Here is a 17,784-nt window from a genome sequence, read left to right as displayed (position 1 = left end):
CCAAAACAATTTCTACTGGTACGACTTTGCCAAATATTTCAACCAGCATGCATACAGCATCAACTCTGACATCAACAAGCCGTATTTCCTCCTCAAGCATAGTTGGATCTGCAGCAACAACTTCATCAAAGTTTTCTGTTACACCTGCAGTTTCCTCAACCATCATGTTCACACGACAAGTTACAACACCAACATTCCAGAATACCCCCACTAGTAAAAGCGTATCCACAATCCCTACAAAAATTTCTATTGCTACACGTTCACCATTGTTTTCAACTGGCATGAATACTCTATCGACTAAAATACCAACATTCCAAAATTCCTCCAATACTACAAGTTTGACAACACAATTCTTGACTACAACAGCTACAAAGATGTCCTCAACAAACATGCATGTACCACTAACTTCAACTTCAAGAGTGCATAGTTCCTTCACCATTACAAGCATATATACAGGTGCAACAACAACAATTTCTACTGGTACGCCTTTGCCAAATACTTCAACCAGCATGCCAACAGCATCAACTCTGACATCAACAAGCCTTATTTCCTCCTCAAGCATAGTTGGAACTGCAGCAACAACTTCATCAAAGTTTTCTGTTACACCTTCAGTTTCCTCAACTATCATGTTCACACGACAAGTTACAACACCAACAGTCCAGAATTCCCCAACTGGTAAAGGCATATCCACAATCCCAACAAAAATGTCTATTGGTACACGTTCACCATTGTTTTCAACCGGCATGAATACTCTATCGACTAAAATACCAACAGTCCAGAATTCCACCAATACTACAAGTATGACAACACAATCTTTGACTACAACAGCTACAAAGATGTCCTCAACAAGCATGCATATACCACTAACTTCAACTTCAAGAGAACATAGTTCCTCCAACATTACAAGCATATCTACAAGTACAACAATTTTTACTGGTTTATCTTCACCATTATTTTCACCTGGCAAGACTGCACCACAGAAAAACTCAACTACAGTCCAGAATTCCTCCATTACTACAAGTATGACAACACAATCTTTGAATTCAATGGCTACAAGTATGTCATCAACAAGCGGGCATAAACCATTAACTACAACAGCAAAAATAAATAGTTCCTCCACTATTACAAGCCTAAACACAGGTCCATCCAAAACAATTTCTACTGGTACGGTTTTGCCAAATATTTTAACCAGCATGCCAACAGCATCAACTCTGACATCAACAGGCCGTATTTCCTCCTCAAGCATAGTTGGAACTGCAGCAATAACTTCATCAAAGTTTTCTGTTACACCTGCAGTTTCCTCAACGGTCATGCTCACACAACAAGTTACAACACCAACAGTCCAGAATTCCCCAACTGGTGAAAGCATATCCACAATCCCTACAAAAATGTCAATTGGTACTTTTTCACCATTGTTTTCAACTGGCATAAATACTCTATCGACGAAAATACCAACAGTACAGAATTCCTCCAATACTACAAGTATGACAACACAATCTTTGACTACAACAGCTACAAGGATGTCCTCAACAAGCATGCATATACCACTAACTTCAACTTCAAAAGTACATAGTTCCTCCAACATTACAAGCATATCTACAAGTACAACAACAATTTTTGCTGGTAGATCTTCACCATCATTTTCACCTGGCATGACTACACCACAGAAAAAATCAACTACAGTCCAGAATTCCTCCATTACTACAAGTATGACATCAAAATCTTTGACTTCAATGACTACAAGGATGTCATCAACAAGCGGGCATATGTCACCAACTACAACAGCAACAATAAATAGTTCCTCCACCATTACAAGCCTAAACACAAGTCCATCCAAAACAATTTCTACTGGTACGACTTTGCCAAATATTTCAACCAGCATGCATACAGCATCAACTCTGACATCAACAAGCCGTATTTCCTCCTCAAGCATAGTTGGAACTGCAGCAACAACTTCATCAAAGTTTTCTGTTACACCTGCAGTTTCCTCAACCATCATGTTCACACGACAAGTTACAACACCAACATTCCAGAATACCCCCACTGGTAAAAGCGTATCCACAATGCCTACAAAAATTTCTATTGCTACACGTTCACCATTGTTTTCAACTGGCATGAATACTCTATCGACTAAAATACCAACATTCCAAAATTCCTCCAATACTACAAGTATGACAACACAATTCTTGACTACAACAGCTACAAAGATGTCCTCAACAAACATGCATGTACCACTAACTTCAACTTCAAGAGTGCATAGTTCCTTCACCATTACAAGCATATATACAGGTGCAAGAACAACAATTTCTACTGGTACGACTTTGCCAAATACTTCAACCAGCATGCCAACAGTATCAACTCTGACATCAACAAGCCTTATTTACTCCTCAAGCATAGTTGGAACTGCAGCAACAACTTCATCAAAGTTTTCTGTTACACCTGCAGTTTCCTCAACGGTCATGCTCACACAACAAGTTACAACACCAACAGTCCAGAATTCCCCCACTGGTAAAAGCATATCCACAATCCCTACAAAAATGTCAATTGGTACTTTTTCACCATTGTTTTCAACTGGCATGAATACTCTATCGACGAAAATACCAACAGTACAGAATTCCTCCAATACTACAAGTATGACAACACAATCTTTGACTACAACAGCTACAAGGATGTCCTCAACAAGCATGCATATACCACTAACTTCAACTTCAAGAGAACATAGTTCCTCCAACATCACAAGCATATCTACAAGTACAACAATTTTTACTGGTTTATCTTCACCATCATTTTCACCTGGCATGACTACACCACAGAAAAAATCAACTACAGTCCAGAATTCCTCCATTACTACAAGTATGACAACACAATCTTTGACTTCAATGGCTACAAGGATGTCATCAACAAGCGGGCATAAACCATCAACTACAACAGCAAAAATAAATAGTTCATCCACCATTACAAGCCTAAACACAGGTCCATCCAAAACAATTTCTACTGGTACGGTTTTGCCAAATATTTTAACCAGCATGCCAACAGCATCAACTCTGACATCAACAGGCCGTATTTCCTCCTCAAGCATAGTTGGAACTGCAGCAATAACTTCTTCAAAGTTTTCTGTTACACCTGCAGTTTCCTCAACGATCATGTTCACACAACAAGTTACAACACCAACATTCCAGAATACCCCCACTGGTAAAAGCATATCCACAATCCCTACAAAAATGTCTATTGCTACACGTTCACCATTGTTTTCAACTGGCATGAATACTCTATCGACTAAAATACCAACATTCCAGAATTCCTCCAATACTACAAGTATGACAACACAATTCTTGACTACAACAGCTACAAGGATGTCCTCAACAAGCCTGTATGTGCCACTAACTTCAACTTCAAGAGTAAATAATTCCTCCAGCATTACAAGCCTAAACACAGGTCCATCCAAAACAATTTCTACTGGTAAGGTTTTGCCAAATATTTTAACCAGCATGCCAACACCATCAACTCTGACATCAACAAGCCTTATTTCCTCCTCAAGCATAGTTGGAACTGCAGCAACAACTTCATCGAAGTTTTCTGTTACACCTTCAGTTTCCTCAACTATCATGTTCACACGACAAGTTACAACACCAACAGTCCAGAATTCCCCCACTGGTAAAAGCATATCCACAATCCCTACAAAAAAGTCTATTGGTACTTTTTCACCATTGTTTTCAACTGGCATGAATACTCTATCGACGAAAATACCAACAGTACAGAATTCCTCCAATACTACAAGTATGACAACACAATCTTTGACTACAACAGCTACAAGGATGTCCTCAACAAGCATGCATATACCACTAACTTCAACTTCAAAAGTACATAGTTCCTCCAACATTACAAGCATATCTACAAGTACAACAACAATTTTTACTGGTAGATCTTCACCATCATTTTCACCTGGCATGACTACACCACAGAAAAAATCAACTACGGTCCAGAATTCCTCCATTACTACAAGTATGACATCAAAATCTTTGACTTCAACGACTACAAGGATGTCATCAACAAGCGGGCATATATCACCAACTACAACAGCAACAATAAATAGTTCCTCCACCATTATAAGCCTAAACACAGGTCCATCCAAAACCATTTCTACTGGTACGACTTTGCCAAATATTTCAAACAGCATGCATACAGCATCAACTCTGACATCAACAAGCCGTATTTCCTCCTCAAGCATAGTTGGAACTGCAGCAACAACATCAAAGTTTTCTGTTACACCTGCAGTTTCCTCAACCATCAGGTTCACACAACAAGTTACCACACCAACATTCCAGAATATCCCCACTGTTAAAAGCATATCCACAATCCCTACAAAAATGTCTATTGCTACACGTTCACCACTGGTCCAAAGTTTGTCCGATGGTACTAGTCTATACACAAATCCAGTAACTTCATTTTTTCTGTCAACTGCTTCAACAACTTCTTCACTGTCCAAAACAGCCACACATACTCCTAACACTACCTGCGTTTGTCATTGGTCAGAATGGTTGGACCTTGGGGGTCCAACAACAGGTCTTGAAGGTGGTGAAAGGATATCAATCAAAAGAATTTTGGACAATTATCCTACAGTCTGCACTGCACCAAAGGAAGTTGAATGTCGTGCAAAAAATTACCCCAGATTGTCTCTTTCCCAGCTTAACCAGGTTGTGAAATGTAATCCCAAAGATGGCCTTGTGTGCTTGAACAAACACCAAGACATTACACATCAGTGCTTTGACTATGAGATCAGAGTATCCTGCTGTGATGGAAATTGTGGCAGTAACACAGCACAGACACCAAAAACCCCTTTGTTAACTCCTAGTCCTGGATGTAATTGTGAGAGGTCAGACTGGATGGATTTCGGTAGCCCAACAATAGGTCCTAAAGGTGGTGAAATAATTTCCATCAAAAGAATAACTGACACCTATCCTACCATCTGCTCAGCACCAAAGGAATTAGAATGTCGTTCAAAACTTTACCCTGAACTTTCTCTTTCAGAGCTTGGACAGGTTGTGATATGTAATGCAAAAGATGGCTTTGTGTGCTTGAACAAATACCAAGATATTACACATCAGTGCTTTGACTATGAGGTCAGAGTATCCTGCTGTGATGGTAATTGTGGCAGTAACTCAGCACAGACACCCAAAATCCCTTCGTTTACTCCTAGTCTTGGATGCATTTGTCAGAGGTCAGACTGGATGGACTTTGGTAGCACAACAATGGGTCCTAAAGGTGGTGAAATAATTTCCATCAAAAAAATAAGTGAAACCTATCCTGCCATCTGCTCAGCACCAAAAGAATTAGAATGCCGGGCAAAACTTTACCCTGAACTTTCTCTTTCACAGCTTGGACAGGTTGTGATTTGTAATCCAAAGGATGGGCTCCTGTGTTTGAACAAAAATCAAGATATCACACAGCAATGCTTTGATTATGAAATCAGAGTATTATGCTGTCATGGAAAATGTGGCAGCTCCACACAGGCAGCAACAACCTCTGCAAGGTTGTCACTTTCAAGAACAACCAAACCAGCAACAGCTTCTTCAAGTACAGCTTCTATACAACAGAAACCATCTTTCATTACATCAAAACCAGTTACTTCTACCTCTGAATGTAACTGTCATTGGTCAGAAGCGTTGGACTTTGGTGGCCCGACAGTAGGACCCGAAGGTGGCATAAGAGTAACAATCAAAAAAATTACAGATACCTATCCGTCCCTATGTACAGCCCCAAAGAAGGTCGAATGTCATGCAAAACATTATCCTCGACATTCTCTTTTGCAGCTTGGACAGGATATTATTTGTAATGCAAAAGATGGGCTCTTGTGTTTGAACAAAAATCAAAATATCACAAAGCAATGTTTTGATTATGAAATCAGAGTTTTATGCTGTCATGGAAAATGTGGCAGCTCCACACAGGCAGCAACAACCTCTGCAAGGTTGTCACTTTCAAGAACAACCACACCAGCAACAGCTTCTTCAGGTACAACTTCTATACAACAGAAACCATCTTTCATTACATCAAAACCAGTTACTTCTACCTCTGAATGTTCTTGTCATTGGTCAGAAGCTTTGGACTTTGGTGGCCCGACAGTAGGACCCGAAGGTGGCATAAGAGTAACAATCAAAAAAATAACAGATACCTATCCGTCCCTATGTACAGCCCCAAAGAAGGTGGAATGCCATGCAAAACATTATCCTCGACATTCTCTTTTGCAGATTGGACAGGATATTATTTGTAATGCAAAAGATGGGCTCCTGTGTCTGAACAAAAAACAAAATATCACAAAGCAATGCTTTGATTATGAAATCAGAGTATTATGCTGTAATGGAAAATGCGACAGCTCCACACAGGCAGCAACAACCTCTGCAAGGTTGTCACTTTCAAGAACAACCAAACCAGCAACAGCTTCTTCAGGTACAGCTTCTATACAACAGAAACCATCTTTCATTACATCAAAACCAGTTACTTCTACCTCTGAATGTAACTGTCATTGGTCAGAAGCGTTGGACTTTGGTGGCCCGACAGTAGGACCCGAAGGTGGCATAAGAGTAACAATCAAAAAAATAACAGATACCTATCCGTCCCTATGTACAGCCCCAAAGAAGGTGGAATGCCATGCAAAACATTATCCTCGACATTCTCTTTTGCAGCTTGGACAGGATATTATTTGTAATGCAAAAGATGGGCTCCTGTGTCTGAACAAAAAACAAAATATCACAAAGCAATGCTTTGATTATGAAATCAGAGTATTATGCTGTCATGGAAGATGCGACAGCTCCACACAGGCAGCAACAACCTCTGCAAGGTTGTCACTTTCAAGAACAACCAAACCAGCAACAGCTTCTTCAGGTACAACTTCTATACAACAGATGCCATCTTCCATTACATCAAAACCAGTTACTTCTACCTCTGAATGTACCTGTCATTGGTCAGAAGTGTTGGACTTTGGTGGCCCGACAGTAGGACCCGAAGGTGGCATAAGAGTAACAATCAAAAAAATAACAGATACCTATCCATCCCTATGTACAGCCCCAAAGAAGGTGGAATGCTATGCAAAACATTATCCTCGACATTCTCTTTTGCAGCTTGGACAGGATATTATTTGTAATGCAAAAGATGGGCTCCTGTGTCTGAACAAAAAACAAAATATCACAAAGCAATGCTTTGATTATGAAATCAGAGTATTATGCTGTAATGGAAAATGCGACAGCTCCACACAGGCAGCAACAACCTCTGCAAGGTTGTCACTTTCAAGAACAACCAAACCAGCAACAGCTTCTTCAAGTACAGCTTCTATACAACAGAAACCATCTTTCATTACATCAAAACCAGTTACTTCTACCTCTGAATGTAACTGTCATTGGTCAGAAGCGTTGGACTTTGGTGGCCCGACAGTAGGACCCGAAGGTGGCATAAGAGTAACAATCAAAAAAATAACAGATACCTATCCGTCCCTATGTACAGCCCCAAAGAAGGTCGAATGTCATGCAAAACATTATCCTCGACATTCTCTTTTGCAGCTTGGACAGGATATTATTTGTAATGCAAAAGATGGGCTCCTGTGTCTGAACAAAAAACAAAATATCACAAAGCAATGCTTTGATTATGAAATCAGAGTATTATGCTGTCATGGAAGATGCGACAGCTCCACACAGGCAGCAACAACCTCTGCAAGGTTGTCACTTTCAAGAACAACCAAACCAGCAACAGCTTCTTCAGGTACAACTTCTATACAACAGATGCCATCTTCCATTACATCAAAACCAGTTACTTCTACCTCTGAATGTACCTGTCAGTGGTCAGAAGTGTTGGACTTTGGTGGCCCGACAGTAGGACCCGAAGGTGGCATAAGAGTAACAATCAAAAAAATAACAGATACCTATCCATCCCTATGTACAGCCCCAAAGAAGGTGGAATGCTATGCAAAACATTATCCTCGACATTCTCTTTTGCAGCTTGGACAGGATATTATTTGTAATGCAAAAGATGGGCTCCTGTGTCTGAACAAAAAACAAAATATCACAAAGCAATGCTTTGATTATGAAATCAGAGTATTATGCTGTAATGGAAAATGCGACAGCTCCACACAGGCAGCAACAACCTCTGCAAGGTTGTCACTTTCAAGAACAACCAAACCAGCAACAGCTTCTTCAGGTACAGCTTCTATACAACAGAAACCATCTTTCATTACATCAAAACCAGTTACTTCTACCTCTGAATGTAACTGTCATTGGTCAGAAGCGTTGGACTTTGGTGGCCCGACAGTAGGACCCGAAGGTGGCATAAGAGTAACAATCAAAAAAATAACAGATACCTATCCGTCCCTATGTACAGCCCCAAAGAAGGTGGAATGCCATGCAAAACATTATCCTCGACATTCTCTTTTGCAGCTTGGACAGGATATTATTTGTAATGCAAAAGATGGGCTCCTGTGTCTGAACAAAAATCAAAATATCACAAAGCAATGCTTTGATTATAATATCAGGGTACTATGTTGCCATGGAAAATGTGACAACTCCACACAAACACCAACAACTCCTTCTAGGATGTCAGGATTAACAACAACCACAATTTCAAGTACACTTCCAGCAACTTCTACACCTTCCAAGACCTCAAAACTATCCCCAACTACTCCTACCCCACCATGCATTTGTCAGTGGTCAAAATGGTTGAATTTTGGCAGACCAACAACTGGTCCTGAAGGCGGTAAACTTATACCAGTCAAAATCATCACTGATACCCATCCAATGACCTGCTCAATACCACAGGGAATTGAATGTCGTGCAAAACTTTATCCCCGACTTCCTGTATCACAGCTTGGCCAGGTAGTGAACTGTAATCTTAAAGATGGACTTGTTTGCCTAAATAAAAAGCAAAATATTACACAGCAGTGCTTTGACTATGAGATCAGAGTGTTGTGCTGTCATCGGGATTGTGCTAGTGCAACTTTACCAGCAGCATTGACTCTAGCTTTATTAAATTCCTCCTCAAGTGTAAGCACAACTATAGTATCCCCAACAAGAGCAAAGACTACAACCATTTCAAAAAAATCTTCTGAATGTATTTGCCAGTGGTCAGACTGGATGGACTTTGGCAGTCCAACAACAGGGCCTGAAGGTGGTGAAATTATACCTGTAAACTCAATAATGAAGACACATTTTAATATTAGCTCCGTTCCAACTGAGGTTAAATGCCATGCAAAACTTTACCCTGGACTGCTTCTTTCACAGTTGGGCCAGGTAGTTACATGCAATTCTGTGGATGGACTTGTTTGTTTAAATAAGAACCAAGGTGTTACGCAACAATGTTTTGATTATGAGATTCAAATATTGCATTGTCATGGATTGTGTGGAAAATCATCCAAAATTAGACAAACAAATCAGCATTTTTCAAACAGCACAATAAGCACCACTAGAAGTTTGCCAATTATCACAGGTTCAACAGGAGGTCAGATCACTGTACATCAAGACTGTGTCTGTGAAATCAATGGCAAAACGTTTAAGCCAGGTAATTATTTCTTCTGTATTTCACTACCTCTATAAAGATTTTGAATATATCTGTGGTTAAGTTGTACGTATACATGCATTAATTATTCTGTTTTTGTCAAAATGGAGAAAAAAAAGTATTTTCTCTTAACCTCTTGAAAATGATGGCATTATCCCACAGAATCAGAAATTTATAACAAAACTGATGGTGATGGATGGTGTTACACAGCAAAATGTGTCAAAATGGAAGCTAAGAAGTGTGAGGTGATAACATCATCAGTACCCTGTTTAACAACAGTGTTGCCCTCAGCCTCAAAACCACTGTCAGGCAATTGTGATAAACATATGCCTCCTCTTAAAGTAAGTACTTTTATATTATAGATTTTTGGTGTCTTAATCTAGATTTAGTTTTCTTTGTGTAAATTCCTATTAGTACAGAGCCAAAATAGTAGGGTAAATTGTGTGCACGATTTACTAATTTGTTTCCTCAATTTATTAATTGTGGACAAGATTTAATAAATATTTCCCTTGATTAGCTAAATCATGCACACAATTTATAAATCAAGAGAACGAATTAGTTAATTGTGTGCACGATTTAGCAAATCGATGGAAAGAATTAGTAAATTGGGGGAAAGAAATAGTAATCGTGTGCATGATTTAATTACATTGAGGGAACGAATTAGTAAATCATGTGCGCAATTTATTTATTTTTTCTTGCATGTCATGTCCGCATCGTATATTGAAATATTAGAAATATTTTTTTGTCATATATACATATATATATATATATATATATATGTGTGTGTGTGTGTGTGTGTGTGTGTGTGTGTGTGTGTGTGTGTGTGTGTGTGTGTATTTTTATTATTGGACTCCTTTTTAATTGTAAAAGTCCTCATAAACTTTTAGAAGGCGACTTGCTACTTGAATGACATAAAATATCCTACAAGACTGCTGAATAACTTTTTTCACAATCTTTTTTAGAATGGTGAATCAATTCATGTGGGAAATTGCTCTATAGACAGATGCATAAATGGTACAGTGGAACATAAAGCAGTACAATGTGATCCTGTCCAGTATCCTGTGTGTAAAAACAAATTTCAACCACTGAAAGTTGCTGACGAGTCTGGATGCTGTTTTAAATATGAGTGCCAAAGTGAGTTAAGATAGATATCGTTTATGTTCTATTTAATTCATTAGTTACTGTCTCACAATATATTGTTGAAATGAAAATGACCTGTAAATGTTGTCTCAGGTATCTGTAATGGCTTTCACTACCTACATTACATTACATTTGATGCAGTATATTACACTTTTAAAGGAAACCTTACTTCCCCATCTGTCGGTCACTACGAGTTATGTCGAATGACATATGGGTACTCATTTGGGAGGCCAGTCATCTCTGAGTTTAAGAGAAAACGCCAATGTAAATTGGTTAGTGGATTTTGTATGCTGAGCCACTCCCTGTGCCTACAGGTGACAGCGCGCATCCACTCGTTAGATTTTTGCTTCAGAGCCGAGTAGTCGCTACAAAGCCATTCATCTTGTGTTCGGAGGGCTTATCTTGCTTGGTCTTATGGTGTGTTACAGCAGTGTCCCTGTCATCAGCGATTCCCCAGGTTGCTTCAGTTAAAAGAGCAGTTTCCTCTAAAAAAGCAAATCACGGACAATTCACATCTTTTTCAAGATGCTGTTTTGCAAGTGTCATTCTGGATGCGGCCGTTTTCTGTCCTCTGTCAACGGCCACAATCATTGTTTTCAGTGTCTGGGCATTCAGCACACTGAAGCTGCGCTTATGGATGAGTCATGCGTCTATTGTGGGCATACGAACATGGCATCGCTGTAATCGTGTCTTTCTCGCCTCAAAAGAGAGGACCACCACCTTTTGCTCTGGGAGACTTGAGGGTTACAGTGAGAGCTTCTCCTCCCAGCCATGCCCCACGGACCTCTCACTCCTCCCACAGCGCATGGTCCATGCGTCTACTGGATGATTCTGCTGGGCCGTCTCACGGCAGTCCCAACTGTCATTCAGTGGGCGGCAAGTGGATGAGATGTCGATTGCAGCATCAGGGTTATCGGCCTCTGAAGATGAAGATTTGGCAGGGCTGCCCCCCTTAGGTGTTGTTGTCACTGCCGAATCGGACCCAGAGCTGTCAGCCATGCTTTCCCAAACAGCCGTAAGCATAGGGTTGGATGTGACTACACTGCCCAGCCCTGAGCGCTCATGGCTGGACAACTGCCTCAGTTCCTTTCTTCCCAGAGGTACATGAAGAGATGACAAAGTTGTGGACGGCCCCTTTTAAGGCAAGAAGCAGTTCATCTCCCGCTTCCATCCTTACCACTCTCAATGGCGGGGCAGCTAGGGGGTACATTGACATTCCCCAGGTGGAGAGAGCGTTTGCGGTGCACCTGTGCCCATAAAACGCCGCCACTTGGAGGAATCGTCTGTGTCTCCTGTCCAAAACCTGTAAGCTGTCGGTGGCCCTCGCTGCCAAAGTTTATAGTGCTGCGGGCCAAGCTGCCTCTGCCCTGCATGGCATGGCTATCCTGCAGGTACACCAATTAAAGGTGCTAAAACAAATGCACAAGGGTAGTAAAGACCTGAGGTAAATGCAGGAGCTGCGCAAGGTGACTGACTTCTGCATCGGGCAACGACAGTCACAGCACGGTCCCTTGAGAAGGTGGCGTCCACTCTGGACCTGGCCAAGATGAGAGATGTAGTTAAAGTTTTCTTTCCTGATGCTCCCATCTTCCGGCTGGCCTGTTCAGCGACACTGTCGGGCATCCTCCTGCGTCCTCCACTTCAGCTCTGCCCCATGCTGAGACTAGATCAACGCCAGCACGTCAAGCCCCATGTAGGAGAGCGGCGCCCCCATGTCACATCCAGCCGCTAAGTCCTCTAAGAAGATGATGAAGTGGCCCTGACACAGGCACAGATATAGGAGACTGCACTTCAGGAGGTGGCCGGGACAGCACTGCTCATTTCTCCAGAGGAGGGTTGGGTGTAGAATCATCTTTTTCCATTTATTTTTGTTCTGCCACTGGCTCAACGGCCACCGGTAACCACATTCACCAGTTTCCTTTTAATTCTGAAAGCAAGGCTTGTGGGTTGACAGTGAGCGACGCACTGCTTCCTCACTTTCTCCAATGATGGCCTCTATTGGCAGAGGCCGAAAGGTCACTGTTCGGAGACGCAACACCTCCTCACTTGCCTCTGGCAAGTCCCTTTCGGGACACTCAGAGTTTTGCTTTGATGACTCAGAACACGATGCCTTCTGGGCCAAACAGCTCAACTCCCCATCGCTGAACCACTGCGGTTATGTTGCTGTCCCTTCGGTGCTACTCGTATGGAGCTTGGGGGTGTGGGTTGCGCTGGCCAACCTGTCCTGTTGGCTCATTTGGACATTTCGACTCAACTATGCAATTCAGTACACCAGGCGACCTCCCAAATATAAATGGCGTTCTCTAGACTTTGGTGGCAGTCCAGGACACCTTTGTTTTGCATGAGGAGATTGGTGTCCTGTTGGCAAATGATGCAATCAAGCCAGTTGCTCTAGCCGAGATGAGGAAGGGGTTTTACAGCCCTTACTTCATTGTACCCAAGAAAAGCGCTGACCTTCGACCTATCTTGGATCTACGAGTCTTGAATCAGACCCTTCACATATGTACCTGTGCCACAACCTTGAACCATTCACTCTTGCTGGGACATGTTCTCGGCTCCTCAGCATAAAACATAATGAGTGGATGCGCACTGTCAACTTATATACCCGTAGGTATGGGTGGATCAGCATGCAAAATCCACTAGACAATTTTCATAGTTTTTTTCTCTTAAACTCAGAGATGATTGGCCTTGCCAAGTGATACCCCATATTAAGTTTGACATAATGTCTCCATTAACTCCATTAGGGAATGAGGGTTATGTTTGTAACAGAGATGTTATGTGCTTGTGCAAGAAATTTATTCAAATTATAACATCAGTGTCATAGTTGATAAAGTCTCCTGTGACATTCTGTGACAAAACTGACATTCTAGAATTTTGTAATATGTTTGAGAGGGTCCTTTTCTGTAACTGATTTTTTTTTTTTTTTTTAAGAAACAATATTCATCAATTTAAATCAGTTTAATAAAGCTAATCGTATGTCTCATGTCAAGTAATGTTGCATTAACCTCATCTCAGCGATGCCAAACTGATGCATTTATGTTTGTATTGGTTTTATTTGATCTATAATGTCTTTACTTTGTTCTCAGAAATCATCGACTCTCAGAAAAACGGGGCAGCGTTCTGAAGTTCATAGTTCCTCTGCTGAACACCAGCACAACACCGGCTCAGATTTCAGCAACATACAAGCACTATTTAAATGGAAAAGGGATAACAGGGATAACACTGAATGTTACTTTTATTTAATTTTTTAATTATTAATATTATTATTATTATTATTTTATTTTTTTCCAGAAAATGTTTGTTAAATGAGTTTTAATTTAGGTAATCAATAAAAACTGTTTTATGCTGTATTTAAAACTGTATACATTATCCAAAATATAATAGCAAAAATTAAAAAAAAAAAAAAAAAAAAAAAAAACATTATCATGTTAACACAGTTGTTGTGTAGTGTATTTAACAAAATTTTACTAGATTTAATTTAATCTGGCAATATTAATCCATGAAAAATGTACAAAATAAACCAGTATTCCTGTAAAAAAAATAAAAAATAAAAAAAATAAACCTTTGCTAGCAAAAATCACCCACTGTGCAAGGTTAAATTAACAGTAAAATACCCCAGTCTTGGGATTGTCCATATCTGGCCCATCTGGGGGTTGCAATGGGTTTTTTTTCAATCCAAAGATCCCCCTAATAAGAAAATCTGATTGTGTTGATTAATTTGTATTGAATTAATTAAACAAATTATGTCTCAATTCTCGTTATATCTTTTTGTGGTTGTTTCAATAAATATATGCAGTTAGATTGTTGTTCTTAGTCATGTTGACTGTGACATCCTGACTATTTGAAAGCTTCATGATTAGTGCAAAAATGCTACATAAAAATGGTTTAAGTTTTTAAGTTTTGCTTGCTTCATAAAGGCATCATAAAAACAAAGCTTAACCAAAATTGTATAGTAATAACGTTGTATACATATATATATATATATATATATATATATATATATATATATATATATATATATATATATATATTGTATGATATACATTGTAAATCACAGATTTGTAAATATATTTGAATATTCTGGATCTATTAACCTGATCACGTCTATTTCACACATTAAATACTCATGCAGATGATGTAGCTAGAACATAAACAGTGCAAAGGAAAGAATTGTTATGTATTTTTATACATTACTCTTCAAAATATCAGTCAGGTAACTATAAAATTACTTTTTGGATAACATTTTTATCTTTAAATTGATAATAAACGACAGCAAATGTTAGAGATGTCTGTTTCTATTTTTAGATCCACCTGGCGGTTTGAAGTGATGGTGAACATGAACTGTCTGAATTAAATAATCTTGAATAATCTTAAATTTCAGAAAGACTTCATCTGAGCAAGCCAAATTTTAAGCAGAATTGTTACCAATCAAAGACAATGGACAATTACTGCTTCACAGCATTGTTCTGTAACATTAAAAACCTAGGGACATTCTTGTATCTGTAGCTTTACTGTAGACAAAACAGCAGACAGCATACGAATAAGCAGCAAAAATAATATAATAAATATATGTATATATTAAATATATTAAAAGGGATAAATTAACACAATAAATTAACACAGATGTATGCTCACTTGCTTAAAGCTGCACACATGCATAGGTTTTTATGAATAATCCTTAGATTAGAAATACTCAATATATTTATCATTTTGTCGAGTTGTACATCTGGATCGCTCACTTCAATATATATATATATATATATATATATATATATATATATATATATATATATATATATATATATATTTAGATTATATATATATATATATATATATATATATATATATATTTAGATTATATATATATGGTTTGGTTCAATAATATTTATAAAAACACTTACACAAAGTAAAGGATTCTTATAGACCGATATCTTTTGCTCAAATGTTAAATATTTTTGGCCATTTTATAACAATTTCAATCAGCAACGAGTATTTGTTTTGCATATCAACACTCTGGTGTCTAGTAAAATACTATTTAAACAAGATTGATTATTTTATTTTTTCTTTCTTTTTTGTTTCATTGGGGAGTGTTATTTGCTTGTTTAAAGTGGAAAGCATAGAAAAATGGACTTTAAATAAATGACACAGTCATTTTACTTTATAGTGTATGAATCACTTTGCAGTATTATGTGACAGATTTATAAGTCACATTTATTATTTAGTTAGCATATACTGTATTCTGAAAGGGCTTTGAAAAAGTCACATTTTTTACAAGAACCAACGATTTCTGGATATCTGTTTGATGGCACTCGTAGCATTAATCAAACCCCTTTGCTTTAATAGTTGTTGTTACAAGAAGCCATATCTAAATGATAACTTTCAGCGAAGGTAAATGTTTTTGTCTGTTTTTCCAGTTCCCCTCAAGTATATTTATTTTTTTTATGCTAAAGGCTTTAGCATACCACACTTTAATCTTCAGTTGCATATACCATGCTATAGCAGAACATCAATCATGATGACAATGTGTGTTTGAACTACGCTGTTGGGCTATTGAGTTCATTTCTGAATCCTGAATCCAGTTTACGCCAAAATTAAATACACTAAAGACTCAATATTTATACATCATTAATTCAAAGGAGTTCCCTTCCCCATGCACTGTTGAAAACATTTCACTTGCATTACAGAAAAGGCACAGACAAACAATTACACATATAATGATATTTCTCAGCAAAATATGCCTGGTATTTTATTCTAGCCGGTTTTCAGCATTTTGGCACACAGGTGGCATGTCTAGTGGAGTACCAGAAACATGTTAACAACTAAACTAAATTATTAAATTTACTATATAACTATATTTACTAATTTTCATCTGAAAGAAGAACTTTTTTTTTCAGTAAGCTATGTGTTTTCAAGGCTTCAAGGTTTTATTGAATGCTATCTCTATACAAGTGCAAAGTAATGCATTCTTGGTCAGTCTTTTATTTTGTAATTTTAAGAGCAATAAACATATATTGCAATGTTAAGGAATTCATGTTTTTTTTCAATCAGATATGTAAATCAACATGTATAAATTTCTAGAAGTCAATTAATGGGGAGATAATTGAAATCGAATCGGTCTGGAAAAATGAATCGTGAGATTAATCGATGCATCTAAAAAATAATCGCTAGATTAATAGTTTAAAAAATAATAGTTTATCCCAGCCCTACCCCATACTTGGCTGTATGTCACGTTCACTTAAATGCAGGACTAATATAACAAATATTTGATTGGTTTTCAGATCAAGCTAGAAGACAAGTATAAAACCCAAACGTGTGGACTTTGTGGAGACTTCAATGGAATTCATGTGTACAATCAATTTGGTTGCACTTTATTTTACAGTACTTGAATTTAGATGTACTTATAGTGTACTTACAGTGTATTTATCTGAGGAAGTTCTGGTAATACAAGGTAACTACATGGGGTAGGGTTAGGTTTAGGTTCAGGGTTATTATCTAGTTATTACATCGTTATTGTAATTACTTTAATAAGTAAATACATTTACACGAGGAACAGGATTGTTAAATAAAGTGCTACCATTGTCCCCATTACACAAACATCTTACTAACTCCATTCCAGTGAATACAAAATCCTCTTCATTCTCAACCACTTCAGTTTTATGTTGCTTTGTGAATGGCACACATTTTCAATCAGGTATAAAATTCACATTCGATTTTTTTATTATTTAATAATCAGGAGAAAAGCAGAAATGTTTAACTCTGTAACCGTTTTTTTTTTAGGTGATATCATACAATATTACTGATGGCTTTGGTTGGTTCCTTCACTGCTTACTGTAACGGGTCATGATTTTATTAGATTTTGCTTTGGATTCATAATTATATATATATATATATCTCAGGTAAAATGAAATGTTGCTTGATTATATATTTTTATTTAACTATACTTCAACACACTTAAGCACAAGGATTTGTAACTGCACAGTGCAATGTGCGTCATATATTTGACAATATCACTGGACAATTCTTCCCATTTTACACAGCTTAACCAATATTCGGTGCTTGTAATGGTTTGTGCACAAAAGAGTCATTAAAATAACGACATTAATTCTGATA

The 17,784-nt window shown here is 38.2% G+C and overlaps 2 protein-coding genes across 2 annotated transcripts; both read left to right on the top strand.

The window, feature by feature from the left end:
- Window positions 1-373: 373 nt before the first annotated feature.
- LOC113052391 (uncharacterized threonine-rich GPI-anchored glycoprotein PJ4664.02-like) lies at window positions 374-6,073 on the top strand. The gene is made up of 2 exons (XM_026216838.1): window positions 374-5,708; window positions 5,936-6,073. Exons 1-2 carry the CDS (start codon window positions 375-377, stop codon window positions 6,071-6,073), a joined length of 5,472 nt encoding a protein of 1,823 aa, XP_026072623.1. The 5' UTR covers window position 374.
- On the top strand, window positions 5,746-13,901 carry LOC113051730 (mucin-5AC-like). Its single transcript, XM_026215722.1, has 4 exons — window positions 5,746-9,537; window positions 9,697-9,875; window positions 10,497-10,668; window positions 13,761-13,901. Exons 1-4 carry the CDS (start codon window positions 6,900-6,902, stop codon window positions 13,796-13,798), a joined length of 3,027 nt encoding a protein of 1,008 aa, XP_026071507.1. The 5' UTR covers window positions 5,746-6,899; the 3' UTR covers window positions 13,799-13,901.
- Window positions 13,902-17,784: the final 3,883 nt, after the last annotated feature.

This window comes from Carassius auratus, chromosome 32 (assembly GCF_003368295.1).
Source record: "Carassius auratus strain Wakin chromosome 32, ASM336829v1, whole genome shotgun sequence".
Lineage (NCBI taxonomy): Eukaryota > Metazoa > Chordata > Actinopteri > Cypriniformes > Cyprinidae > Carassius > Carassius auratus.
Note: the sequence above shows the minus strand (reverse complement) of the source record. Positions and strands in the feature narration are given on the sequence as shown.